The 25849-nt window shown below is 59.5% G+C and overlaps 2 protein-coding genes and 1 long non-coding RNA gene across 3 annotated transcripts; 2 read left to right on the plus strand and 1 right to left on the minus strand.

Annotated features, from left to right (window-relative positions):
- Positions 1 to 88: 88 nt before the first annotated feature.
- On the plus strand, positions 89 to 1751 carry LOC135458836 (uncharacterized). The gene is made up of 2 exons (XR_010442930.1): positions 89 to 789; positions 852 to 1751. It is a non-coding gene; the product is annotated as an uncharacterized LOC135458836 (long non-coding RNA).
- Positions 1752 to 1916: 165 nt separating this feature from the next.
- On the minus strand, positions 1917 to 6607 carry LOC135458723 (basic proline-rich protein-like). Its single transcript, XM_064733989.1, has 3 exons — positions 4964 to 6607; positions 4015 to 4154; positions 1917 to 1926 (listed from the first exon to the last, which is right to left on the minus strand). The coding sequence occupies exons 1-3, from the start codon at positions 6605 to 6607 to the stop codon at positions 1917 to 1919; spliced, it is 1794 nt and encodes a 597-aa protein (XP_064590059.1).
- Positions 5329 to 25623, plus strand: ZBTB7A (zinc finger and BTB domain containing 7A). The gene is made up of 3 exons (XM_064734478.1): positions 5329 to 5458; positions 17894 to 19101; positions 22889 to 25623. Exons 2-3 carry the CDS (start codon positions 17909 to 17911, stop codon positions 23331 to 23333), a joined length of 1638 nt encoding a protein of 545 aa, XP_064590548.1. The 5' UTR covers positions 5329 to 5458; positions 17894 to 17908; the 3' UTR covers positions 23334 to 25623.
- Positions 25624 to 25849: the final 226 nt, after the last annotated feature.

A 25849-nucleotide genomic window follows, 5' to 3' on the forward strand; every position in this document is an offset into this window, starting at 1 on the left:
TCCTCCTGGGCAGCTCCATCCACCGGGGCAGCTCCTCCCGGGGCACTCTCCTCCGGGCGCCCATCCCCTGGGGCGGCTCCATCCTCCTGGGGCGGCTCCATCCACCGGGGGCGGCTCCATCCACCGGGGGCGGCTCCATCCACCGGGGGCGGCTCCATCCTCCCGGGGCGGCTCCATCCTCCAGGGTCGGTCCCCTCAGACCTGAGGGTGTTCCAGGCCTCTGCTCCAGCTCTGGAGCTCCTGACACTTGGGAATTGTGGTGCTGCTTATGTTGGTTTTTTCTTTATTTTTAGGGTTTATTCTTGTTTTGGTTTGGGGGTTTTTTTTGTTGTTTTGGAAATTAAGAAAGAAGGTGATGGGGTGTGGGAGGTGGTGTGGGATGAGGGGCGGCTGGTGCTTCACCCCATCCCTGGTTTCTCTCTGGGATGGAGAATCAGTGGGATCAGGAATGGAGAAACCCTGCCTGGGGTGGCCCAGAGCAGTGTCCCTGTCCTGGCTGGGGGCAGAGCAGGGATTGCTGCTTGGTTTAAATCTGCTTTAAACGGTTCTGATGGAGCCTGGCTTGTCCTGAGCTGGATGTTCAGGGGAGGGGCTGGATCCATGGGCATGGCGATGGGGATGGGGATGGCTCCCACTTTTCAGTGTCCAGGTGAGGGGAGAGGGTGCATTTTGGATTTTCCTTCCCTGGAGAGGTGGAGACAGAGCCCAGCTGTGCCCAGGGTTGGGATCCCTCTCCTGACCCCATCGGGGGCACAGGGAACCTTCCAGGCTGCATTTTCCTCCCTCCAGGCTGCATTTTCCCCCCTCCAGGCTGCATTTCCTCCCTCCAGGCTGCATTTTCCCCCCTCCAGGCTGCATTTTCTCCCCTCCAGGCTGCATTTTCCCCCCTCCAGCTGCCTCCAGCCCATCCCAGGGCTGGCCTCAGCCATTGTGGCCATGGCAGAGCTCCAGGATTCCCTGTCAGAGCCCCCTGGCCGGGGATGAACCCACACAATCCACGTTGTTGTCCCTGGATTGTCCCTCCCTCCCATCGAGGACCCTGCAGCCCCCCAGGCCCCTTCCCACCACGTGGATTTTGGGGTGAATTATTCCTTTCCTCCCCCCCATGTGGGTTTGGCTGCCCCTGAGCCCTCCCCCTGTGAGGATTTGGGAATTTTTTGGTGTTTTCCTTGTATTTTTTTTGGCTGTTTTTCACTCAGTCAGGCTGGCAGCTGCCATCCCCCTGCCTGCCCTGGGTCCCACCATGGCAGCCCCCCCAAAAATTGACTCCCAGGCCTGGGTACCCCCAAACCCCTCATCCCTTTTGCTTTCCTGTTTTCCAGCCCAGGACAAAGGCACTGCCCTGCCTGGTGCCAACCCACAGGGCAGCCACATCCCCAAAGGGAGAACACCCCAATTTTTTGGGGGGAACACCCCAATTTTGGGGGGAACACCCCAGATTTGAGGGGTCTGTGCTTGCTGGCTCAGTTCATGCCCAGCCAAGCCCCTCTGGAGCCGTGGGGTGCTCAATGTGATGGATTTTGCCTCGTATTTAATATGGGAAGGTTCCTCAAGTTTCGGGCTATTTTCCATCAGTTTTGGTGCTGGGTTTTGGAGAGGAAGAGGAGGATGATGAGGAGGAGGAGGAGAGCATGGATGGAGCAGTTTGGTGGTGCAATTAATTTTGGTTTTTTTTTTTTTAAAAACTCGATATTTTCATCATGGACGGGGAGGGAGGGGAAATAATAAATAAACGGCACTTTACATTTCCAGGTGGTTTCTCTCCAAGGTTGTGGCCCCGGGTGGGTTTAACCCTTTAGGAGCCAGAATTCCAGCTGGGAATGCTGTCCCTGGGATGTGCTGGCCACTGCTGCCTCCAGTGGGAGCCGCAGACACCGGAATGATCCCGGCACGGGATGGATGTGGGATCCGAGGACCTAAATCCAGCTGGAAATAATTGGGGGGGTGAAAAATATTTAGGGGTGAAAAATATTTAGGGGTGACAAATATTTGGGGTGAGCAGCAGCTGGGTGAAGCTGAAAAAAAAAAAAAACCAAATTGGGCCCAAAATGGGAAAATATTTTGCAGTTTTTGGGCTGTGAATGATGCAGGGGCTTGGGGTGACGCCAGCATGGTGACATTCCTAATTCAGGTCTGCATTCCATGGTGACAATTTTGTTTTGGGAATACCCATTCCCCTAATTCGAGCTCGTTTGGGCATTTTTTGGGGTTCCCATGGTGCCATCCCCAATTTCATGCTCATTTTGGGACATTTTTTGGGGTTCCCATGGTGGTTCTATCCTGCTCATTTGGACATTTTGGATCCATGTGCATCCTAATTCAGCTCTTCTGGGCTTTTTGGGGTTCCCATGGTGCCATCCCTAATTCCATGCTCGTTTTGGGACATTTTTTGGGGTTCCCATGGTGCCATCCCCAATTCCATGCTCATTTTGGGACATTTTTTGGGGTTCCCATGGTGCCATCTAATTCCATGCTCATTTTGGGACATTTTTGGGGTCCCATGCCGTGGTCCCTGACTCCAGGCTCCCGTGGTGCTGTTTTGGGGGGTCCTGGTTTGTTTTTTCCCGCTGTTTTGGGGTCCCCCAGGGCTCTGGGGTGCCCTGGGATGGACTCACTGCACCCCTGGGAGCTGTGCCAGGTTTTGGTGGTGCCAGCTGGGAATTGGGGGGGTCCCCAGGGTGGGGGTGACCACGGCCCCTGTGCCACAGTGGGATTTTGGGGGTGCAGGGAGGAATTGGGGGTGGCAAAGGGGGGGATCCCCAACCCCTGTTCATTTTATGGGGTACAGTGGGGGGAGTTGGGGTTCTCCCCCCAAACACCCTCACATAGGAGGTTCCACAGCTGATTTTGGGGGGTTCCACAGCTGATTTTGGGGGGTCTCAGTGCATGGGGGGCACTCTGGGGGTTGATATTTTGGGAGGCTGGCAGAGGGGGGATCCCCAACCCCTGTTCATTTTATGGGATACAGGGTGAGGATTTGGGGTTCTCCCCCAAACACTCTAATTGAAGGGGGTTCCACAGCTGATTTTGGGGGGTCTCAGTGCAGGGGGGGCACTCTGGGGTTGATATTTTGGGAGGTTGGCAAAGGGGGGATCCCCAACCCCTGTTCATTTTATGGGGTACAGGGTGGGGATTTGGGGTTCTCCCCCCAAACACCCTCACATAGGGGGTTCCACAGCTGATTTTGGGGGTGTCTTGATGCAGGGGGGCCACTCTGGGGGTTGATATTTTGGAAGGCTGGCAAAGGGGGGGATCCCCAACCCCTGTTCATTTTATGGGGTACAGGGTGGGGATTTGGGGTTCTCCCCCCAAACACCCTCACATAGGGGGTTCCACAGCTGATTTTGGGGGGTCTCAGTGCAGGGGGGGCACTCTGGGGTTGATATTTTGGGGGCCCCCCCCCGGGCGTGCCCCGGGCGTGCAGGGGAAAGCGAAAGCAGCCGGGGCTGCTGGGGCAGGGCAGGGACGGGCTCGGGGTGCAGCCCCACACCCCAAACCCCACCCCAAAACCTCCCCCAGCTCCCTTTGGGGGTTCAGGGCCCCCCTCAATCCCCACCCCCGGCCGTGCTTCCCCGTGCTGCCTCAGTTTCCCCAGCTGCTCATTGGGGTTAATGACCCAAAACCCCCCTAAAACCTCCCCAAACCCCCCCCCCCGGGGGGCGGGGGAAGGGTGAGGGGCGGGCGGGGAGCTGGGCCGGGGTTATTTAAGGGGAAAAAAGGGGAAAAAAGGGAAATCCCAGCGTGGAACGCGACCCCCAAGGGGGGAAGGGGAAGGGGAAGGGGAAGGGGGGTGTCGATCGCAGCTTTGCTTTTCTCGCTTTCTCTTCCTTTAATGAACCCAAACCCCAAATGTCCAACAATTCCAAATGCGCCCGGATTTTCCTCTGTTCCCCGCGGCCGGGAAGGCGCTGGAATTGCGGGAGCCGAGCCGGGGGTGGCCCGGCCCCGCCCGGGTGGGGACAGCCCGCCCGTGTCCCCGTGTCCCCGTGTCCCCCGAGGCGCCGCCGTCCTTGCCGGGCTGGCTCCGAGCCCACCGTGACCTTGGGCTCCGTGTCCCCGTCCCCCAGCGGCCGCGGGGGGACACGAGTGGCGGGGAGGGGCTGCGGGGACATTGGGGACACCGAGGGCGGCACGTGGTGCCTCGGGGAGGTGACCTGGGAGGGACATGGAGGGGCGGGGGGCGTGGGGAGGTGACACCAGCGTGGGGTGACGCAGGGAGGGGCCCATGGTGGGACCCGAGTGGGTTTGGGGGGGACAGGTGGGGACACGCGTGGGGCTGGGGGCGCGGGGAGGGGGTGACACGTGGGTGGGGTGAGCCAGAGGAGCACGGGGAGGTGACACGAGGGGTGACACGAGTGGCTTTGGGGGTGTGGAGCATAAAGGGTGACCCAGAGAGCCTGAGGGGTGACATTCGTGGGGTGACACCCGTGGGTTTGGGGACACAGAGGGGTCCCAGGGGGTGACAGGTGGGCAGGGTGACCCAGAAGGGACCTGTGGGGTGACACCCGTGGGTTTGGGGGACACAGAGGGGGCCCAGGGGGTGACAGGTGGGCAGGGTGAGCCCAAGGGGCTCAGAGTGGGGACACGAGTGGGTTCGGGGCCGGTGAAGGTGCCCCGGGGGGTGACACGAGGGGGTCGGGGGGACACCAGAGTGACCCAGATGGGACCTCGGGGTGGTCCAGTGGGGACACGAGTGGGTCTGGGGTCTGTGTGACACTGACGGGGATAGGGGGACACGAGTGGGTCTGGGGTCTGTGTGTGTGACACTCACACAGGGGGGAAGTGACACCGTGTGACAAGTGTGGGTCTGGGGTCTGTGTGACACTGACGAGGACAGGGGGACACGCGTGGGTCTGGGGTCTGTGTGACACTGATGGGGAGGAGGTGACACCGTGTGACGTGTGTGGGTCTGGGGTCCGTGTGTGTGACACTCCCGGGGGGGAGGTGACACGGTGCGACACACGTGGGTCTGGGGTCTGTGTGACACTGACGAGGACAGGGGGACACACGTGGGTCTGGGGTCCGTGTGACGCACGGGGGGAGGTGACACCGTGCGACACGCGTGGGTCTGGGGTCCGTGTGACACTGACGGGGAGGTGACACGGTGCGACACGCGTGTCCCCGCTCGCGCTGTCCCGCGCTGGGGGGGGGGAGGGGTCCGCGGGTCCCCCCTGGGGTCTCCCCCGTGCGCGCCCCCCCCGAGCCCCCCCCGCGCTGCGCCCCCCCCCGGCCGGAGGCGGCTGCGCCCCGCGGGGGGGGCGGCGGGCGGGGGGGCGGCGCGCGGCCCCTTTAAGAGCGGGGCGGCCCCGGCCGGAGCAGGAAGGAGCCGCATACGGGCCTCGGCGAGCAGCTCCCGCGGGGCGGCCAGAGCCTGCTCCGCCCGCCCGCACGGCCCGGCCCGCCCGCCTCGGCACGGCGCGGCCCGCTCCGCTCGCCCGGACCGCTCGGCCCCCGCCCGGTACGGAACTGAGGGGTGGGCGCGCATTGGGGGGGGGTCGTGCATGGGGGGGGGGGGGTGGTTCGGGCCTGACCCTCCCCCCCCTCCCCGGGGGTGGTGGGGGGCAGTGGGGGGTGGGGAGGGGTCGGTTGGGTCCGTTGCGGGGGGGGTGGGGGCTGCCCCCCCCTCCGCCCCCCCTCCGTATACGTTGTACTTGGCCGGGCCGTGCTGGGGGGGTCGCGGAGGGGGGGGGAAGGGTTGGGAGCGGGGAGGAGTGGGGGGGAGCGCGGCGCGGGGGTTGCCGGGAGTTGTAGTCCCTCGGCCGCGCCGTGCCGCAGGTGCCGGTGGGCGAGCGGACTGCGCTTCCCGGCGGCCCCCGCGCGCTCGGCGAGCGGGAGGCGTGTTGATGGGCAGCGGGCGGGGCCAATCGGGGCGCGCCCTCCGCCCCGCGCGCCCGCCCCGCCCGCCGCCGCCCGGCCCAATGGCGGGCGCCGCGCGGGGTGGCCGGGGACGGGCGCGGCGGGGCCTGCGCGGCCCCCCCCGCCCGGGCCCGCGACCCCCGCCCGGGCCCGGCCCCGCCGCGACCCCCGCCCGCCCCGCCGCCCCCGCGGGGCCGCACGGACACCTCGCCCCCCCCTCCTCCCCCCCGCGCCCCCCGCCCCCGCCTCCCCCCGGCCTCCATTGCGGCGCCCGCCCGCCCGCCCGGGGGAAGGGGTGGGGTCGTGGCGCCCGGCCAAGGCTCCCTGTGGGCCCCGCGGGGGGGGCGGCCCGGGCCGGCGGGGGGGGAGGCCGGTCATGGGTGGGGTCCCCCGGGGCCGCCCCGTGCGGGGGCGTCGGGCCGCGCCGTCCCCGCGCACCCCAAGGTCGTTGGCGGCCGGGGGGCGCCGGCCCGGCCCTGCCCGCCCCGCTCCGGCCCTGCGCGCCCGGCGTTGTTTTTACCCCCCTCGGGCGTCCCTTATCTCCCCCCGGCCGGCTGCGGGCAGGGGGGGCCGCGGTGATAATCCCCCCGCGGGGCTGGGGCGCTGCTGCCCGCAGGAGCCCGGCGGGATAAGCCTCTCCCCCCGCGGGACTGCGCAGCGCCCAGGGCTCGGCGTGAGGGGCAGCATCCCTCGGAGCTGCCAAAACATTCCCCGCGTGCCCGGGCAGCCGGCGCTGCCTCCTCATCGTCATCCCCCACCCGGGGCTCGGGGTTGGGCACGGTGGTTCCGGTCAGGTGCCCAAACGTGCCGTGCCGTGCTGAGGCCCCCGTGACACAGGCAAAGGTCCCTGCCCTGTTCCCCTCGGAGCGGTGCTTGGTGGGGCTGGAGACGGGACAGAGTCACGGACACATCGCTGGGAGCGTGGGCTGGCAGCCGGGCACTGCCAGGGAAAGGGTTCCTTGGCCGTGTTGTCCCAGGAGTGTGGGGAAAGTTGGTTTGTGAAGCTGTATCAGGACAGGCTGAGGTTGGAGATGAGGAAAAGGTGCTTTTTCCAGAGCATGGTGGGGTGCTGGATGGATTCCCCAGGGAATGGGCACAGCCCCGAGGCTGCCAGAGCTCCAGGAGGGTTTGGACAGCACTGCCAAGGATGCACAGGGTGGGATTATTGGGGTGTCTGTGCAGGGCTGGATGGTCCCTGTGGGTCCCTTCCTGCTGAGGTTATTCCATGATTCCATGGAAAGCCCTGGGACTCCGGCAGCAGCCCCAGAACGTGTAAATCCCAATGTTCCTCTGCTGAAAGCGACAGTTCCTGTTGTACAAGCCCAGCCGACGTGACTGCCCGGCCCCTGCCTGGCTCTCGGTGTTCCCTGAGCTCCTGCAGACCCTCAGGACGCCTTTGGGCAGCCAAAGTTTCTGTGGGCTCAAGGACTCTTGGTGCTGAGAGTTTGCTGCCGTCCCAGCTCAAGAGCAGCCGTGTTCCCAGGGCTGTTGCTTGTCCTGGCTATCGAAACCATAACTTATATAATAACTGGTTTATGGACACGGGGAGAGAAAGGTTCTGCCTGGAAGAATTTACAACCTAATGAGGGTTGAAGTTGTGCTCGGCGTAGCAGCGGAGCTAAAAGGTCATCGTGGCGCTTTCCAAAAGTGTTTGGGGTGGTTGCTGGTGGTGTTTTTCAAGGAATTGTGTGATTTCTCAGGGCTTCTGCCCGTCCTGGTTGGAAATTGCAGCGTGTGGGCTCTTCTGGAGGCTGAGCAGGAAGAGCTGGGCTGGCTTTAATTCTGATGGTTTTGCTGGAGTTGTTGGATTTCAACTACTTTAAAAAAAAATAAAAGAGACCGAGAGAAACTGAGGAGTTTATTAGAGAGGAGCCTTTCTTGTTTAATATTCATTCTGGCCCCTGTTTAGGCTTGTTCTGGTGAAAGAGGGAGTGAAGAGGCGCAACCCAAACACGGGTGAGATGGTGGGATTTTTCCACCAAGCCTTAATTGCTTCAGTAACTCCAGGGAGGGTTTTGCAAGGCAGGAGCTCTTAATAAATGTGGTGGTGAATGAAAGTAGTTCCTCACTTTGCTGTTCTGCAACTCTTCCTCTGCCTTTTTTTTTTTTTTTTTTTTTTTTTTAATTATTAATCGTTTTTCACTCGTATTTCATCTCGTGGCCGTGGGTCTGGTGAAGATCTTTAGCTGTGGCTTCATGAGGAGCTCTGCTCTGTGGAGGAGCTGGGTGGAATTAATTTGGCACGGTGAGGGCGGCCGGGCTCCCTTCGTGTTTGGTGACTTTTGGAAGCAGAATTAAAAATTCCAGTTGTTCTCCCAGCGTGGGAATTTGGATGTGGGCACGGGAGGCAAATGAGGGGTGAAATTTATGCTGCCATCGAGGCTCTCTGGTGGTTTGGGTGCTCCTGTTTCCCTTCAAGACCTTGATTTGGGATCGAGTGCTGGGGTTGAACTGCAGGATCGAGTCCCAGGCAGGTGTCCCACCTGAAAATCCCAGGTGTGGGTTTGAAACAGAGCCTAAATGCTTGAGAACTGCGGTTCAATCTTGATTTAAACTGACACTTGAGGGTTCTCTCCCCGTCTCGGGATGCTGAGTTTTTTGGAAGACGAGCTTGTGTGGCGAACAATTAGAACCCTGCTCCTTATCTCTCCTAGTCCAGGCAATAAACAGTTGCTTTAACTTCACTCTCAACCAGCCTCAACCTCAAATTGGAGCAGACCGGTCCCAGTCTGTAATTAAAAGCCTTTTGAGGAGCAGAACTCAGGGAAAGGGAGGAGGACCGGCAGTGTCTGAGGGAAGCGTCCATCCCCAAGCCCTGGCCCTTTGATCCCGAGCGGTGCCGGGTCCGTCCGTACCTGTGCCTGCGGCGTCCCAGAGGAGCTGCAGGACGTCAGCGGGAGTAAACGAGGTCAGGCCGGGCTGGGATCCTCTCGGAGCAGCCGGGGCCGATTGTTCCTGCCCGTATCGCCTTCCCTGCGCTCAGTTTCAGTTTCCCACCGGCTCCGGTGGCGCGGCCGGGCCGGCTCCCGGTGGCGCTCCGGGGGTGTCCCGGGCTGCGGGGGAACTGAAGGGAACTGAGGGGAGCTATAGGGCTCGGCTTAGTGCCACGAGGTGCGAGAAACTGGAGACTGCTGCGAGCTGCCCCGGGGCTGCAGGTGGGAGCCAAGGGCACGGCGGGGGGATGAGCTGCAGATCCCCTGGCAAAGCAGCGGCTTCCCAGCAGCCTGGCATCGCCCATCCCTGGAAAAATGTGCGGCCAGAGAGCCGGGAGTGTGACCTGCCAGCGCTGGCCTGGCCGGCTGGAACGCTGGCATCCTCCTGGGCATGAAATCCTGACACCCTCGGGGTTGTTCTCCTCCTGTTCCCCACCCTGTGCCCACTGATGGGAGCGCTGGCATCCTCCTGGGCACAAACTTGGGGTCATTCTTGTCCTGTTCCCCACCCTGTGCCCACAGCCTGGAACACTGGCACCCTCCTGGGCACAAACTCCTCCTGTTCCCCACCCCTGTGCCCACTGCCTGGAACGCTGGCATCCTCCTGGGCACAAACTTGGGGTCGTTCTCCTCCTGTTCCCCACCCCTGTGCCCACCTGCTGAAACACTAGCACCCTCCTGGGCATGAATTTGGGATTGTTCTCCTCCTGTTCCCCACGCTGTGCCCACCTGGAGCCCGTGCCCCTCTCCCCCGTGTCCCTGTGCCTGGTTTCTGCACACCAGAGGATGCTCCCAGCGCTGGGTTTTAACTCCCTCCTTCCCTCCACTCCTGCTCCCATTTCCTTCCTGCTTCGTGCACCTCCTTATTTCCCACCATGGCACGCTGGGAACCAGTGAGTAAATGAGGTTTTTCCCCGATGTTTGCTGGAGCTGGGAAGTGCCGGAGGTGGGCTTGTAGCTACAGGTTGCAGCTCCCGGAGCCTCTGCCCCGACAGGCAGAGCAGAGAGGGATCAGGATCAGGATCAGCATTCCCTGGTGCTCCCCAGCAGGGCAGGAAGGAAGGAAGGAGGGAGATCCGTGCTTGATGGAGCCCTGCTTGCTCCAGGGATTCGCTTTTGCTCGTCGTGCCCCGAGCCGGGAATGGCGGGACGAGCTGGCTGTTAATCCACAAACTGGGAATTACATAAGGGGCTGCCCTGCCCTGCTCTCTCACCAAACTCCAGCCTTATTCTTTTATTTATTTTGCCTTTTCTTTTCCCCCCTCAACCTTCCCGGTGTGGAAAAGAAGGGCAGGTCTGTGAGGTGTCATTTGAGGCAATTCGATTGATGCCAGAGCCTCGGGCAGGGAATGGCAGGAGTGGTGGGGGGACAGTCCTGGGACAGGGGACAGCTCTGGGGGCTCCTGCAGCAAATGGGAATGGGGGATTTGGGATTTGAGCAGTTTTAGGGGTCAGGAGAGATGTGACAGGGCTGGGGAACATGTGAGGGGTAAATGCTGTCTGGCACCTGTGGGATTTGAGCAGTTTTTATGGTTCTCTCCGTTCAGGAGGCCACGAGAGCTGTGGCAGGAGAGGGGAAATGTGCGGTGAAGGGGTGGATGGGATTGGTTTCTCTCAAGGAAACACTGGAGTGACTTTGGGAGGATTTTGGCTGGAGTGGGGACAGGTTCTGGCCTCTGAAGGGGAGGGGGTGTCCAAGCATGGTTGCTCTCCAGCCTGGAGCAGCTGGGCTGTGCTGGGGGTTAAAGCTTGGAGTCCTCAGTTGCTCCCTTGCAAAGGGGCCCCACGCTGCCTTTTGCTTATTCCTGCCTGGATCCTGGAGCCTGCAGGCTCCCAGGTTGGAAAAGAGCTCCTGGGACAGAGCAGCTCCTGCAGCCAGCACTGGGGCACGCACAGCCTCGTGCTTTGTGCCCTTCTTCCCCTTTTGCCCTGACACTCCCGACACTTTGTGAAGGATTTTGGAGAACTGTGGCAGGCTCAGCCACGGCCTGGTGTTGTCCAGAATCTCCCAAAGCAGGGAGTTTTCCCACAGGAGCCAGGTGGGACAGAACCTGTTGGAGGGCCAGGGCTGCAGCAGTGTGTGCACACTGGGGCTCAGTGAAAAGGCTTTGTTTGGGCAGCAAAACTGATTTTCCTTGAGTTCCAGGGTATCCAGCCTTCCTGGGCTCTGGGCTGAGCTCAGGAGGACTCAGCTTAGCCTGAGGGTTGATGAGGCCTGTGAGTTGATGGAACAGAGGTGGGTTTGGAGCAGGAATTGGGGGTTTTTGGGCAGCTCTCAGCAGTTTGGGGTTTGTTTTGTTTCTGTGCAGGGGAATTCTGGGACCTGTTGGTGCTGCTGGGGACAATCCCAGCACACAGAGTTGGTGCCATGGATTTTAGTGCTGGGAATGGGGGAGCTGCTCACCCCAAAATACCCCTCACACCCAGAGCTGGGGTGGGAGACTCCCTGGGCTAAAAGGCGCATTCCTGCCGGATTAAATCCGGCCTCTGATGACAAAGGAGAAAATTGGCAAGGAGGGCTGGGTGGAGGAACCAGTTCAGGCTCACCTTGCAACATGAGAGGAGTTTGGTGCTGTCAGGGCTGGGGGTGGCAGCTGGGGAGGCTCTGGAACAGCACCAGTGTTTGGCCACCCCGTTGTCCATGGGGATCCATGTCCTGCCTTTGGCCAGCAGCTGGAATTGAGGTTTCCCAGGAGCTGTGCTGGGCCCTGCAAGGAAATCCCAGCCCAGTTCCATCCCTGGGAGCTGTGGGATGTGGCACTGGGCTGTGGAGGTGAATCCTGGGAGAGGGAGCTGTGGCTTTGGGAGCACCATCAGGATTCTGGGAGATGCAGAGTCTTGCCCAGGCCTTTGGGATGAGCCTGTTCTTGGTGACATTTGTCCTTCCTCTGGAGCAATTCCACACCTGGCTTGTCCAGCCTCATCAGGCCCAGCATGTGAAAGCCACTGGAGCTCAGGCAGTTTGGGAAAACCAAGAGGAACAATTCCCTTTTTTCCTGGTGGCTCTACAGCAGCATTGCCAACAACTCCCTGTTGCTGATGAGGGATCCCAGACTCCAGCCCCACCTTGGTGGTCCCTCCATGGTTCCTGCTTTCATGGCTCTTTATTCCATTAAAGCTCCTGGGATGTTCAGACCCAGGGCCCCATCCAGACTTGAGTGGGAGCAGCTGCTTTTCCTGCCAGAAGCTGCAGGATGTGGGATTCTCCTTTCCTGGCTGCTCCTGCAGTGCTTTGGGTGCTTCTTCCCTGGGCCTGGAGTGCCAGGGGAAGGGGGAACATCCCGTCTAAACCCCCTCTGTTTGAATCCATTCCCTCCATGTCCCTCCCTTCTCCCTTGGAGCCCCTTCAGGCACTGAAGGTCTCCAGAGCTCTTGCAGCAGCATTGCAGCATCCAAAGCACCTACAAGCAGTGGGGTGCTCTGATCTTTGGAAGGACCAGAGCAGTGAATCCCTCTGAGGAGCCCCTGGAGCAGGGTTTGGTCAGGGCTGTGATCTGGAGCCTCTTTGGGCACCCTCCTGGTGTGCTTCAGTCTCATTGCTCACATCCCAAATGCAGAGCTGTGGTCGCTTTTCGCTGTTGAGGGGCTGCAGGGGATGGATGCCCATGCTTGGGAAACAGAGCCAGATTGTCCAGAGCAGCCACAGACATTTGCAGGGCGCTGCTTCTGCCCCAATCTCTTCACTTCAAGAGCTGCATGATCTTGGTCATGTTACCCCAGATGGGTGTCCAGGCAGGACAGAAGAAAGCTGGAATTCACTCTTGGCCATTGATGACTCCATTGCCTTCTCAAGACCGAGGATTTCTTCTCACTGCACCATTGAAAATGTAATTTTATTTCAAAGAAAAGCAGGCTGAGGGGTTTTTTAATCTTGATTTTTCCCACCGTGCAGTTCCTTCTGTTGATGTGCAGGGTCTTCCTCTCAGGAACATCCAGCTGGTTCTCCAGGCCCAAATAATTGGGATAGCTTGGCCCTAAGGCACTGAGAGCACATTTCCTTGTTGGGAGCAGCTGAGTTTGCAGGGCTCGGTGGAGTGGTTGGAATTGTGACTTTTCCCAAGCAGACAGAACCTTCTCTTCCCTTTATCCTTCCCCTTTCCCCTTCCCTCCCCATCCCCGTTCCAGCTGTGTGTGTGTCCCGGGGCTCGCTGCAGTTTCGGGTGGATCCTGGGCAGGGTGGGACCTGCTGGGGCCTGTCCTGGGCTGCTCCCAGCCCAGCTCTGCCTCTGCTGCCCCGGCCACAGGGCTGGCACAGCCAGGCTGGCACAGCCGGGACGGGGGCACTGCGGTGGGCTGTCCTAAATTGGGGTGGGAGCTGTTCTAGGGGAAATGCCCCATTTCTGCAGGGAGTGCTGGGGTCGTGTTTGAGCCTTGGGCAGCAGCCCCTGGGGTGGTTTTTTATGTAAAGAACCATTATCAGCAGCCCCTGAGATGAATTTTTTGTGTAAATCACCATTATTTTAATAATTCTCCCCTGGTGCTGCTGCTGAAGCTGCCCTGCCTCATTCGTGTGTGTTTGCTCCAAGAAATCCCAGAGCAGCTTGGGATCCTTGGGCACCTTGAGTATCCCAAGTTCCAGAATGGTTTGGGTTGGATGGACCTGAAATATTCCTGCCATGGGCAGGGACATCCTGCAGTACCTCAGGGTGCTCCATCCTGGCCTTGGACACTGCCAGGGATCCAGGGCAGCCACAGCTGCTCTGGGAATCCTCCCCAATATCCCTCTCACCCTGCCCTGTCAGTTTGATCCATTCCCTCCTGCCCTGTCCATCCTCATGTCCAGAGTCCCTCCCCATGCCACAGCCCCAACATCCCTCTCCCAGAGCTCAGCTCTCCCCGGGAAATGCTGCTCTGTGCATGGCAGAACTCCCCAAAGCCATTTTCCTTGTGCTGCATGGGAAGGGCGATGCTGATTCTCCCTTGCTGCCCCCAGCAGGTGCCAGGTGTTGCTCAAGTTCTCACCTGTGCTGCTGCAGAGGGCGGCACCTCTGCCTTGGGAAGGGATTTGGGATCTTTTCCGGATTAGAGCATTGGCTCTTCCTGTTCCCCAGGTGTGACCCAGCTCTTCCACCTGGCTGTTCCTCAGCCCTCCCAAACTGCTCAGCTTCCTCTGAATTTTAAGGCAAAGAAGTGAAGAGAAAAGGAAAAACAACCACTGAGGTTCTGTGGAAAACTGGTAATTAAAGAGGTGTTTTGTCAGCACTTTTGGTTGGGATCCCATCTTGATGTGGTCGCCTCATTTGAATGTAAATGTCAAATTCCAGAGCTCCTGGAGGAGAGGGATTGGGTGACATCGTGCTGAGGGAAGCACAAGCTCAGGGGTTTCTGTGAGCCCTGGGTGCTGCTCGTGGGCTGGGGGGGTCTGGGAGGAGAGAGGTGAGAAATTGAGCTTAAAAAAAGGAAATAAAATGGCATTGCTGAGGTCACAGCTGGGGTGCTGTGTCAGAAGGACACAGAGGGGCTGGAGAGAGCCCAGAGAAGGGAATGGAGTCTGGAAAACATCGGAGGGAGCTGGGGAGGCTCAGCCAGGAGTGACCTTGTGGCTCTGCACAGCTCCGGGCTGGGGGGCAGCCAGGAGGGGTCAGGTTCTGCTCCCAGGGACAGCAGGACAAGAGGGAACAGCCTTGAGTGACACCAGGGTGGGTATGGGGACAATTTCTGCATGGAGAGAATGACTGGGCATTGCCCAGGGAGCTCCCGTCCCTGGAGGTGGCTCTGGGCTGGGGACAAGGTGGGGATTACACATAGCTGGGGCTCAGGGATCCTGCAGGGCTTTTCCAACCTCAGGAATTCCATTCCAGTGTTGAGGAGCAGCGTCCAAAGGCAATGGGGAATCAGCTGGATGTGGAACATCAGCTCAGGGAGGTGCAGAGCTTCCCTCACCCCCATTCAGCACCCAAAAAATGACATTTTTCCTGCCTGTGTGTGCCAGGCTGACCTGTGGAGCTGGAATAGCCACAGCTCCCCTGTGTTGGGGTTTTGTAGGTGCTGAGGGGGCTCAGAGCAGGGCTGGGGCTGCACAGGGAGTCCCACCAGGCTGTCAGTGATGTTCCTGAATCACCTGGAGGGTTCTGCTGCTGCTCCAACCCCTCCTCCTCCTCACGGGCTGTGTTTCACCTCAGTGCTTCCCTCTCAGCTGGGCCATTCCCACACTTGTCCCCCAGTGCCACTTTTGGGGTGCAGTGTGGCACCGGAGCCCTGCAGAGCCCCCCAGGGCCCTGGAGCACCCCAGGCAGGCAGGGAGGGAGGGAATGGAGGGAATGGAGCTGCTGGGAAATAAATGCAGGTCAGGAGTTGAGGCTCCCCCTTGGTGGCCCATTCAGGCCTTGCCTTGCCAGGCAGGGACGAGCTGTGGTTGTGCCAGCGGCTTTTGTCACTGTCACCTGGCTTCAGCACATTCCCAAGTGGATTTTGCCCACCCCATCGTGGCCTTGAGCCCTGGTGCCATGAGCAAACCGTGGATTTGGGGTGCTTGGAGCAGCTTTTGAGTCACCCACCTTTCCCAAAAGCCCAAACCCATCCTCTGGAACGCTCCATTTCCCATTGGAGCTGTTGGAAAGGGAATGGGGGGATGTTTTAGGGCCTCAGTCTCTGGCTGTGGCTGCAGCATCCAGGCCCTGAGCCCATTCCTGGGGGGCTCAGGACGCCCCCTTTGCCCCCAGCAGCCCCGGGCACGGCGGCCGTGGGACACAAAGGCCGTGTTGTGTGCGGGGTGGCCGAGTTGGAGCAGGCTCCAGGGGCAGTCTCATGACCCTGCAGCCATTCCCACACTGTGGGGATGATTATCCCAGCCCCGGGCTGGGGGGGGACCTTGTCTGGCTGCTCCCCAGAGCTGGGCTGTGTGGGGACAGACACAGCTCCCTCAGGACCCTCCAAACGCTGCACGCAGCTCCAGCTCACTGGCTTTGGGAGGAAAACAATTGTAAAGCATCTTTTGTGGAGAGGGGGAAGCTCCAGTGGTGGCTTTGGGGCTGGCAGGGATGTGGGATCTGCTCCAGTCAGGTTTTGGGGGGCTCTGGAGCTGCCCCGGTGGGAGTGGGACAAGTGGGGCTGAGGCAGCAAAGCCTCCCTGGAGCCCCAGCTCGGGATCCCCTGGGATGGAGAGACCTTACCCTGAAATCCCAGCTCAGAATTCCCTGGGATGGAGAGACCTTACCCTGAAATCCCAGCTCAGAATTCCCTGGGATGGAGAGACCTTACCCTGAAATCCCAGCTCGGGATCCCCTGGGATGGAGAGACCTTACCCTGAAATCCCAGCTCAGAATTCCCTGGGATGGAGAGACCTTACCCTGAAATCCCAGCTCAGGATTCCCTGGGATCCCCTGGGATGGGGCGAGCTTGTCCTGGAACCCCAGCTCAGGATTCCTTGGGGGTGCTGGGCTGGGGTGACCCTGCCCTGAAATCCCAGCTCAGAATTCCCTGGGATGGAGAGACCTTACCCTGAAATCCCAGCTCAGGATTCCCTGGGATCCCCTGGGATGGGGTGACCTTGTCCTGGGATCCCCTGGGGATGGGGTGACCTTGCCCAAGGTCACCCCTGAAGCCAGGTCTGGTGTGGAATGGTGCCACCAAACAGCCCTTTCCTCCCTGCTATTAAAAAATCCATGAAATGAAGGTTTAAAGGTCAAAGCCTGGAGCTCAGGAGGTGGCTCTGGAGTCGATCTCAGGAGGCCACCTGGCTTTGGTGCTTGGTGTTGGTGGCAGGGCTGGTGCCTGCCCTGCCCATCCAGCCCCCCAGGCCCTCCCTCCTCCTCCTCACCCCATCCCATTCCTGCTGGGAGCCCAATCCTGGTGTCCTCCTGCTGTTGGTCACCCAGGGATTGCTCCAGATCCCTTCTCCACAGCCCCAGACCTGCCTTCTCCTGCCTCTTCTCTGTATGAAACAGGAAGGTGCCAAAGTTAAACTTATTTTCTGGGCTAAACAAAACGTTTCAAAAATAAGTAAATATGGAAAACTACTGAGGAGGCCGGGGGTGGGTGGGGGAAGCCGGAGTTGTGCAACCTGGGCTCCTGCTCCGTGCTGGGACCCGGGGCTGGGAGCTGCTTCCTGGATCATTATTGCTGTTCTGGGTCCATCCTGACTCATCTGTCCCCCCATGGCCTGGGACAGCCACGTCCCGCCGTGCCTCAGTTTCCCCAGCTGGAAATCAGAAGCCCCAGCCTTGTGTTGGGGTGAATTTTGGACTGGTTTGTGTGTGGATTTCTTGGCTCCTGCTGATCCCAGTGCTTGGGATGGGGGAATTACATTGATTTTCCAGCAAATCGCTGCTTCAAGGAGCGTGTGGATTTGTGCCTGAGATGGACAGGAGGGAAATGTTATTCTTAATTTCTGGGATTGTGGGAGAATTAGGGACTGCTCAGGCTCGCAGTCAGGCCCCGGTGCCCATTTCCCAGCAAAGGCTGGGTTTTTCCAGCCTTTGGAGTCAAGTGGATGTGTCAGGAGTGACTTTATTTATTTACCTTATCCCAAACAAACCCTTGGCATTGGGAAGAGCTGCTGGAACCTGTGCAGGATCTGGGTTTGGTGCTGGCACTTGGTGATGCCGGTGTCCTTTCCTGTCTCCTGCTCCAGGAAGGAGCAGGAGGTGCCTGAGCCTCCAGGGATCAGCTCTGCTCTGTCAAACACCTGCAGCAGCAGCAGCGTGGGCAGGCCGGGGCTCCCCTCTCCCTGCCCAGTCCCTCCAGGGGTGCTGGCAGCCAGGGATCAGTGATGGGAATGGTGTCCCAGCGGTGGCATCACTGAGCCGGGGACCTTCCAGCAGGGATGGGAGTGGGACTGGGATGCCCTGGGGAGCTCAGGGGGCCGTAGCCCCACGCTGGGCACAGCTGTGCCCGCTCCAGGTGCTGCCTGGCTGGGTGATGCCAGCTCCCTGCCAAGGCTTGCTGCTCTGGCCCGGATCCGTGCTAATTCAGCTGTTCTCACTCGAGAGCACCTGGCCTCTGCTCCTCCTCCTCCTCCTCCTCCTCCTCGCCAGGTAAGCACAGGCCGGGCAGGACGGTGGGAGAGGCACGGGGACACCCTGCCAGGTGCGTCCCTGAGGAATTTGGGGATTCTCCCGATGTCTCCACGCTCTGACTCACGGCCTTGCCCTCCTTCCCCGCAGCCTTTAGCCTGGAAGATGGCGGGTGGCGTGGACGGCCCCATAGGGATCCCGTTCCCGGATCACAGCAGCGACATCCTCAGCAGCCTGAATGAGCAGAGGAACAACGGGCTGCTGTGCGACGTGGTCATCCTGGTGGAAGGCCAGGAGTTCCCCACCCACCGCTCCGTCCTGGCGGCGTGCAGCCAGTACTTCAAGAAGCTCTTCACCTCAGGGTTAGTGGTGGACCAGCAGAACGTGTATGAGATAGACTTTGTGAGTGCGGACGCGCTGTCGGCGCTGCTGGAGTTCGCCTACACCGCGACCCTCACCGTCAGCACTTCCAACGTCAACGACATCCTCAACGCCGCCACGCTGCTGGAGATCCCGGCCGTCAGGGATGTCTGCACGGATCTCCTGGAGAGGAAGATTCTGGCCAAAAATGACCAGATGGATACAGTAGATCAAATTGATCAGAGGAACCATCTCAGAGCAAAAGAGTACCTGGAGTTCTTCCAGAGCAACCCCGTGAACGGCCACCAAGGCAGCTTTCCGTGGACCAACCCAGAGTTGAGAGACCTTCAGAGACTGAACTTCCGAGGCCAAGAGGAGGAGGAGGAGGCGAACTGCAACGGCCTGGACTTCTACTCGCAAGCCACCCCAACCGAAAGACCAAAGGCAAGTGACTGTGACCCCGACAGCAACCCGGCCATGTGGCTGGAGCGCGAGGACGAGGAGCAGGCGGGCGGCGGGATGTTCTCCCCTTCCCAGAACGGACATTACAGCAGCCGCGGCCTGGCCACCCCGGCCGAGGAGGAGGGGGGCACCCCCAGGGGCCCCCTGGACCCGCAGGAGGCCGGGGACTCGCCCAGCTTCATCCCCACGGGCACGGAGACGGAGGACGATGCCAGGGAGGTGGATGACCTGGCCGCCAGCGCCCTGCTCCAGCAGATGATCAACTCGGTGGGGCGGCAGCAGCTCGGCGACGACGACCGCAAGGACGAGGACGGGGTCATGGATTATTACTTGAAATATTTCGGCAGTTCCAGCGAGGGCGACGTGTACCCGTCCTGGTCGCAGAAGGTGGAGAAGAAGATCAGGGCGAAAGCATTCCAGAAGTGCCCCATCTGCGAGAAGGTGATCCAGGGCGCCGGGAAGCTGCCGCGCCACATCCGCACCCACACCGGGGAGAAGCCCTACGAGTGCAACATCTGCAACGTCAGATTCACCAGGTACGGCTGGGAATGGGGGCTGCACACACATCTGGGGGCTGCACACACATCTGGGGGCTGCACCCAAACCTGGGGGCTGCACACAAACCTGGATCTGCACACCCACCCGGGGTCTGCACCCAAACCTGGGGTCTGCACCCAAACCCAGCCCTCCCCTCACTCCAGGAGCCAGCCCAGGGTGATTTTATCTCTCTGCTCAACTCATTTCCATCCTAACTGGCGAGTTGGGGCTGGAGGCCAAAGTTTTCCAGGGAGCACTTTGGGGGTGTGACACCTGAGCTATCTCAAAGGGCCTGGCTCCATGGCCAGTGCCACCATCCTGCTGTCCTGACTTGCTGAGCTCTGCTGGGAACCTGACTTGGGGGAAACAGAGCTGGAGCTCTTGCTCTGTCCATCGAGGCTGGAGCAGGGGCATGGTTTGGGCACAGCTCATGGCACAGCTGAGGTGTCCATGGCTGGGTTGGAGGGAGGCCGGAGCCCACTCGTGTCCTTGGCAGGGCGAGCTCTGCAGCCCCGGTGCGGCTCCCGGGGGCGTTTGCCACGGCCCCGTTCCTAATCAGGGCTGCTCTGCTCCCTGCCTGGGCCACGGGAGCACCAAAGAAAGGGGACATTGTTTGGGCAGCTCCGGTTCACTCCAGTCCGTGCCCGGGCGCCGCCTCCTCTCCCCGGCTCTGCGGGGCTGGGCCGGCCCGGGGGTCCCAGCCTGGAGAGGCCTGGGGGCAGCGAGGGGCAGCGTGGGCTGAGGCCTGGGGCTGCTGCCTTCCCTTTCCCTGCTCATTTTCCCTTCCCTTTCCCTGCTCCTTTTCCCTTTCCCTGCTCCTTTTCCCTTTCCCTGCTCCTTTTCCCTTTCCCTGCTCATTTTCCCTTTCCCTACTCATTTTCCCTGCTCCCTTCACTTCCCCTGTTCCCTTTCCTTTTCCCTGTCTGTTTTCTTCCCTTTCTGTTTCCTTTCCCTGCTCCCTTTCCCTGCTCCTTTTCCCTTTCCCTTTCCCTGCTCCCTTTCCCTTTCGCTGTTCCCTTCCCTTTCCCTGCTCCTTTTCCCTTCCCTTTCCCTGCTCCTTTCCCTGCTCCTTCCCTTTCCCTGCTCCCTTTCCCTTTCCCTTTCCCTTTCCCTTCTTGCCCTTTCCCTTTCTTCCTTTCCTTTCCCTTCCTTTCCCTGCTCATTTTCCCCTTCCCTGCTCCCTTTCCCTGCTCCTGTTCCCTTTCCCTTTCCCTGCTCCCTTTCCCTCTCCCTGCCTGCCCAGATGTTCCCACTGTGTCACTTCCCCCGGCCCTTCCAGCCCCTGGTGCTCTGGGGGCTCCATCCCGTGTGGGCTCCCCGGGGGTGCAGCCCGAGGGGCCGAGGCCGTGTCCTGCCCCTTCCCCCGGTGCCGGCCGCGCCCAGCCCACGTTGGAGAGCTGAGGAATGCAGATAATGGCAGGGGCAGGGTGCCAGCCCTCCCTCCCCGCTCCCCCGGCCCTGCCACGCGGCGCCTCCCTGCTCCGGGGCCGGGGCCGATCCCACAGCGACCCCACAGCGACCCCACAGGGACCCCACAGGGACCCCACTGCCATCCTAGAGACCCCACAGCCACCCCAGAGCCACCCCACTGCCATCCCCCCCGTGCACCATCCAGGGCACTGCAGGACCTGCAAGTGCCCCAGGGTCCCTGGCAGCTGCTGGCACTGTGACAAGAGGGGAGGCACAGCAGGGACTTGTGGGGAGGGGGAGTTGCACCTCATCCTTTTTCCATCCTGATCCCATTCCATGGGATGAAGATCCTATTCCCATGGGACCCTGCTCCCATTCTGTGGGACCCTGCTCCCATTCTGTGGGACCCCCATTCTGTGGGATGAGGACCCTGCTGTGGGATTAGGATCTGTTCCCATTCCATGGGATGAGGACCCTATTCCCATTCTGTGGGATTAGGATCTGCTCCCATTCTGTGGGATGAGAACCTGCTCCCATTCTGTGGGACCCCATTCTGTGGATGAGGACCTGCTGTGGATTAGGATCTGTTCCCATTCCATGGATGAGGACTCTGCTCCCATTCTGTAGGATGAAACCTGCTCCCATTCTGTGGGACCCCCATTCTGTAGGATAGGACCCTGCTTGTAGGATTAGGATCCCGTTCCCATCCATGGATGACGACCCTATTCCCATTCTGTGGGATTAGGATCTGCTCCCATTCTGTGGGATGAGAACCTGCTCCCATTCTGTGGGATTCTGATCTGCTCCCTGCTGGCTCCCAGGAGGGCCTGGCACCTGTAAAAAAGCTGCTTTTCCAAACCACCAGATTCCAGTCAAAACACATCATCCTCCTGCTGCTTCCCACAGCAGCTTTGGGCTGCCTGGACAGGGACAGGGAGCTGTCCTTGGCATCGCTGTTCCTGTGCCCTCAACTCCATTTATTCCATGTTATTTATTCCCTATTATTTATTCCCTATGATTTATTCCATATGATTTATTCCCGATTATTCCTTTGCTCTCCTTCCCCATCCACGGCTGGAATCAAATCCCTTCCCCGTTCCGTGGGAGGGGTCTGGGAGGAGGATCGGGGCCGCTCCCCCCGGCTGTTCCCCACCCAGCCCGGCCCTGCTCAGGGATTTTTGCTCCCTGGCGTTTCCTGGTTCCTCTGCGGTCACAGGGGGAGGAGCAGCTCCCATAAAAAAAGAGTTGGGGAGGTTATAAAATGATAAATTTTAATTTCACTTTGTGTGTCACTCAGAGCTGGACACGACCTTGGGGCTTTGATCCTTCCCTGGAGCTTTAGGGTTTTTGGGATCCTGTGGGTAAAGGGAGAAGGTTCAGGGCTGGGATCTGGGTGATCCATGCAGGAATGGGGTGGATCCCTTGGGAAGGGTCGGGAGGTGCTGGGGAGGGCAGGAGGGGCTGCCCTGCCTGGCCCCTAATGAGCCGTGTGTGACCCCATAGCTGTGATCGGGCTGGGCTGGGCAGGGGTCACCCCATAACCCTGCCCAGACCCTGTATGGGGCAATGTGTGACCCCATAACCCTGCCCAGACCCCATATGGGGCAATGTCTGACCCCCCCCCATATGTGAGTGTGTGACCCTACTGTCACACCCTGCACTGGGTGATGCCCATCCCCACACCAGGAGCTGCCCATTCCAATGCCCATTCCCACACCAGGAGCTGGCCAGTCCTTTACCAATGTCCACTCCCACACCAGGAGCTGCTCAGCCCCATTCCAGCCCCGTTCCAGCCCTGTATTGCTGCCCATCCCCACACCGGGAGCTGCCCATTCCAATGCCCATTCCCACACCAGGAGCTGCCCATTCCAATGCCCATCCCCACACCAGGAGCTGCCCATTCCAATGCCCATCCCCACACCGGGAGCTGCCCAGCACTGATGCCCATCCCCACACCAGGAGCTGGTCAGTCCTGTGCCAGTGCCCATCCCCACACCAGGAGCTGCCCATTCCAATGCCCATCCCTAACACCAGGAGCTGCCCATTCCCATGCCCATTCCCACACCAGGAGCTGGTCATTCCTGTGCCAATGCCCATCCCCACACCAGGAGCTGCCCATTCCAGTGCCCATCCCCACACCAGGAGCTGGTCAGTCCTGTGCCAATGCCCATCCCCACACCAGGAGCTGCCCGTTCCAATGCCCATCCCCACACCGGGAGCTGCCCATTCCAATGCCCATCCCCACACCAGGAGCTGCCCATTCCAATGCCCATCCCCACACCGGGAGCTGCCCATTCCAATGCCCATCCCCGCTCCAGCCCCATCCCGCTGCCGCCCCGTCCCCCACACCCCCCTGACGCGGCCGTGTCCCCGCAGGCAGGACAAGCTGAAGGTGCACATGCGGAAGCACACGGGGGAGAAGCCCTACCTGTGCCAGCAGTGCGGCGCCGCCTTCGCCCACAACTACGACTTGAAGAACCACATGCGGGTGCACACGGGGCTGCGGCCGTACCAGTGCGACAGCTGCTGCAAGACTTTCGTCCGCTCCGACCACCTGCACAGGCACCTTAAAAAAGATGGATGCAACGGGATCCCGTCGCGGAGGGGCCGCAAGCCGCGGGTCAGGGAGGCCGGCGGGGCCTCCTTGCCCCCCACGCCCACGGAGGACGGGAGCGCCCCGGCCCCCGAGGCCGAGGACGCGGCCGCGGGCAGCGAGGAGCAGCAGCAGCAGCAGCACTTTGAGGAGAATTCCAATAACGAAGCGCCGGGATTGAATGTAGCAGGAGGGTCGGATGAGGGTAATGAGCAAGGACTCTCCTAAACCAAAAAAAAAAAAAAAACAAACCATAAAACCAACCCCAAGCGATGAAACGATAAGTCACAAAATCTAGTTAGTACTTTTCCTCCGATTTTTCTCTTTAAAAGATGTTTCTCTCCCTTTTTTTTAAGGAAAAAACAAAAAAAAAAAAGCTACAAAAAAAAGCAAAAAAAAAAAAGAGAGATATTATATTAATGTTTTCCAATCTTCCCATCGTAAGCGGGGCTCTCCCCCGAGGATCCCTCATAGCCAAGGACCTTTTCTTGGAAAGGCAAGGACGCTAGGGAAGCACGAGGTGGGGATGGAAAGTGGCTCTGTCGCATGGAAAAGAGCTTCCATGTAAATCCAAAGCTTTATTTTGTGTCCAAACACATGTTTAAAAAAAAAAAAAAAAAAGAAAAGAAAAAAAAACTTATTTCAGAGAGAGATCTATTTAAGAAAAAAAAAAGGAAAAAATAGAAAAAAAAAAAAGGAGTGGTAGGAGTTGGAAGGGCTGTGGCAGGGAGGGGTTTGGGATTTGGGGGCTCCTTCCCAGCAGATCGGGGTCAGGATTTGGGGTCCCAGCCCCCCCCGAGTGCGAGGCTCAGTCGGGCAGCGAGGGCTCCGGGTGGGGAGAAATTGCTGGAAATTGCTGGGAAAATTGCCTAAAAAAATAAAAACAAAAAAATCATGTGAGAGAGAGAGAGAGAGAGAGGGCAGCAGGTTCGGCAGGGTTTGTGTGGGCACCCGGGGCTGGGGACAGGGCAGGGCTGGGACAGCGGGATGGGACAGCAGGGCTGTGGATGCAGCGTCCGTCCCTCTGTCCATCCCTCTGTCCATCCCATCCATCCCTGTGTCCATCCTGTCCATCCCTCTGTCCATCCCTCTGTCCATCCTGTGTCCATCCCTCTGTCCATCCCTCTGTCCATCCCTGTCCATCCCATCCATCCCTGTGTCCATCCCTCTGTCCATCCCTGTGTCCATCCCTGTCCATCCCTCTGTCCATCCGTGTCCATCCCTGTGTCCATCCCTCTGTCCATCCCTGTCCCCCCCATGTCCCTCCCTGTCCATCCCTCTGTCCATCCCTCTGTCCATCTCTCTGTCCCTCCCTGTGTCCATCCCTGTGTCCATCCCTGTCCATCCCTCTGTCCATCCTGTGTCCATCCTGTCCATCCCTGTGTCCATCCCTCTGTCCGTCCCTCTGTCCATCCCTCTGTCTGTCCCTGTCCCTCCCTGTCCCTCCCTGTCCATCCCTGTGTCCATCCTGTGTCCATCCCATCCATCCCTCTGTCCATCCCTGTGTCCATCCCTGTCCATCCTGTGTCCATCCCTCTGTCCCTTCCTGTGTCCATCGCTGTCCCTCTGTCCCCCCCATGTCCCTCCCTGTCCATCCCTGTGTCCATCCCTGTGTCCATCCCTGTCCATCCCTCTGTCCCTCCCTCTGTCCCTCCGTGTCCATCCCTCTGTCCGTCCCTCTGTCCATCCCTCTGTCCCTCCCTGTCCCCCCCATGTCCCTCCCTGTCCATCCCTCTGTCCATCCTGTGTCCATCCCTCTGTCCATCCCTGTGTCCATCCTGTGTCCATCCCTGTGTCCATCCTCTGTCCATCCCTGCCCCTCCCTGTCCATCCCTGTGTCCATCCCTGTGTCCACCTTGTGTCCATCCCTCTGTCCATCCCATCCATCCCTGTCCCTCCCTGTGTCCATCCCTCTGTCCATCCCTCTGTCCCTCCATGTCCCTCCCTGTCCATCCTGTGTCCATCCCTCTGTCCATCCCATCCATCCCTGTCCATCCCTGTCCATCCCTGCCCATCCCTGTGTCCATCCCTGTGTCCATCCCTGTCCGTCCCTCTGTCCGTCCCTGTCCCCCCCATGTCCCCTCCCCGCAGTGCCCAGGAAGTGCCTGATCCAGCCCAGCCCCCGCTGCCGCAGAATTTGGGGCTGGGGGTTCCCAAATCCCCCCCAGGGAATTTTTCTGTTCCCCCCTCCCCTCTCCCTCCTCCCCCAGGGAATTTTCCCCCTCCCCAGCGCAGCCCCAAAAACGCCTCCAAAAATCCCAAAAAGGTTTTTTGGGGTGACCCTAAAGGAGCAGGAGGCCTTTGGGGGGAGGGGGAGCAGCCCCCCCAGCCCCATCCCCAAAAATAAAATAAAATAAAATAAAATATATATAAATATATATCTAGAGATGCTCTATGGCTGGAGAGGCGGGTCCCGACCCTCGGGGGGAAAAGGCACCTTTGAGTTGGTCACCTGTTTTCTAAATGCACATTTTTAAATGCTAAAAAACAAAAAAAAACAAAAAAAAAGAGTAAAAAAAACCAGAGAGATTTTAAGCCCTTTTATTTTCAAAGCACTTTTTAGATTCTCTTCCTTTTATTTTAATTTTTTTTTTTTGTTGGTTATTTTGGGCGGTTTTTTTTCCTTTTTTTTTTTGTTTTTTTTTTTGGTGTTTTTATTTTCAAAAGCAAAAAAAGCAAAGAGCAGGTTTTGGCCGAATGTATTTTGGAGAGGGAGTGAGAGGGGAGTGTGTGCTGGGGGGTTG

Source organism: Zonotrichia leucophrys, chromosome 28 (genome assembly GCF_028769735.1).
Source record: "Zonotrichia leucophrys gambelii isolate GWCS_2022_RI chromosome 28, RI_Zleu_2.0, whole genome shotgun sequence".
Classification (NCBI taxonomy): Eukaryota; Metazoa; Chordata; class Aves; order Passeriformes; family Passerellidae; genus Zonotrichia; species Zonotrichia leucophrys.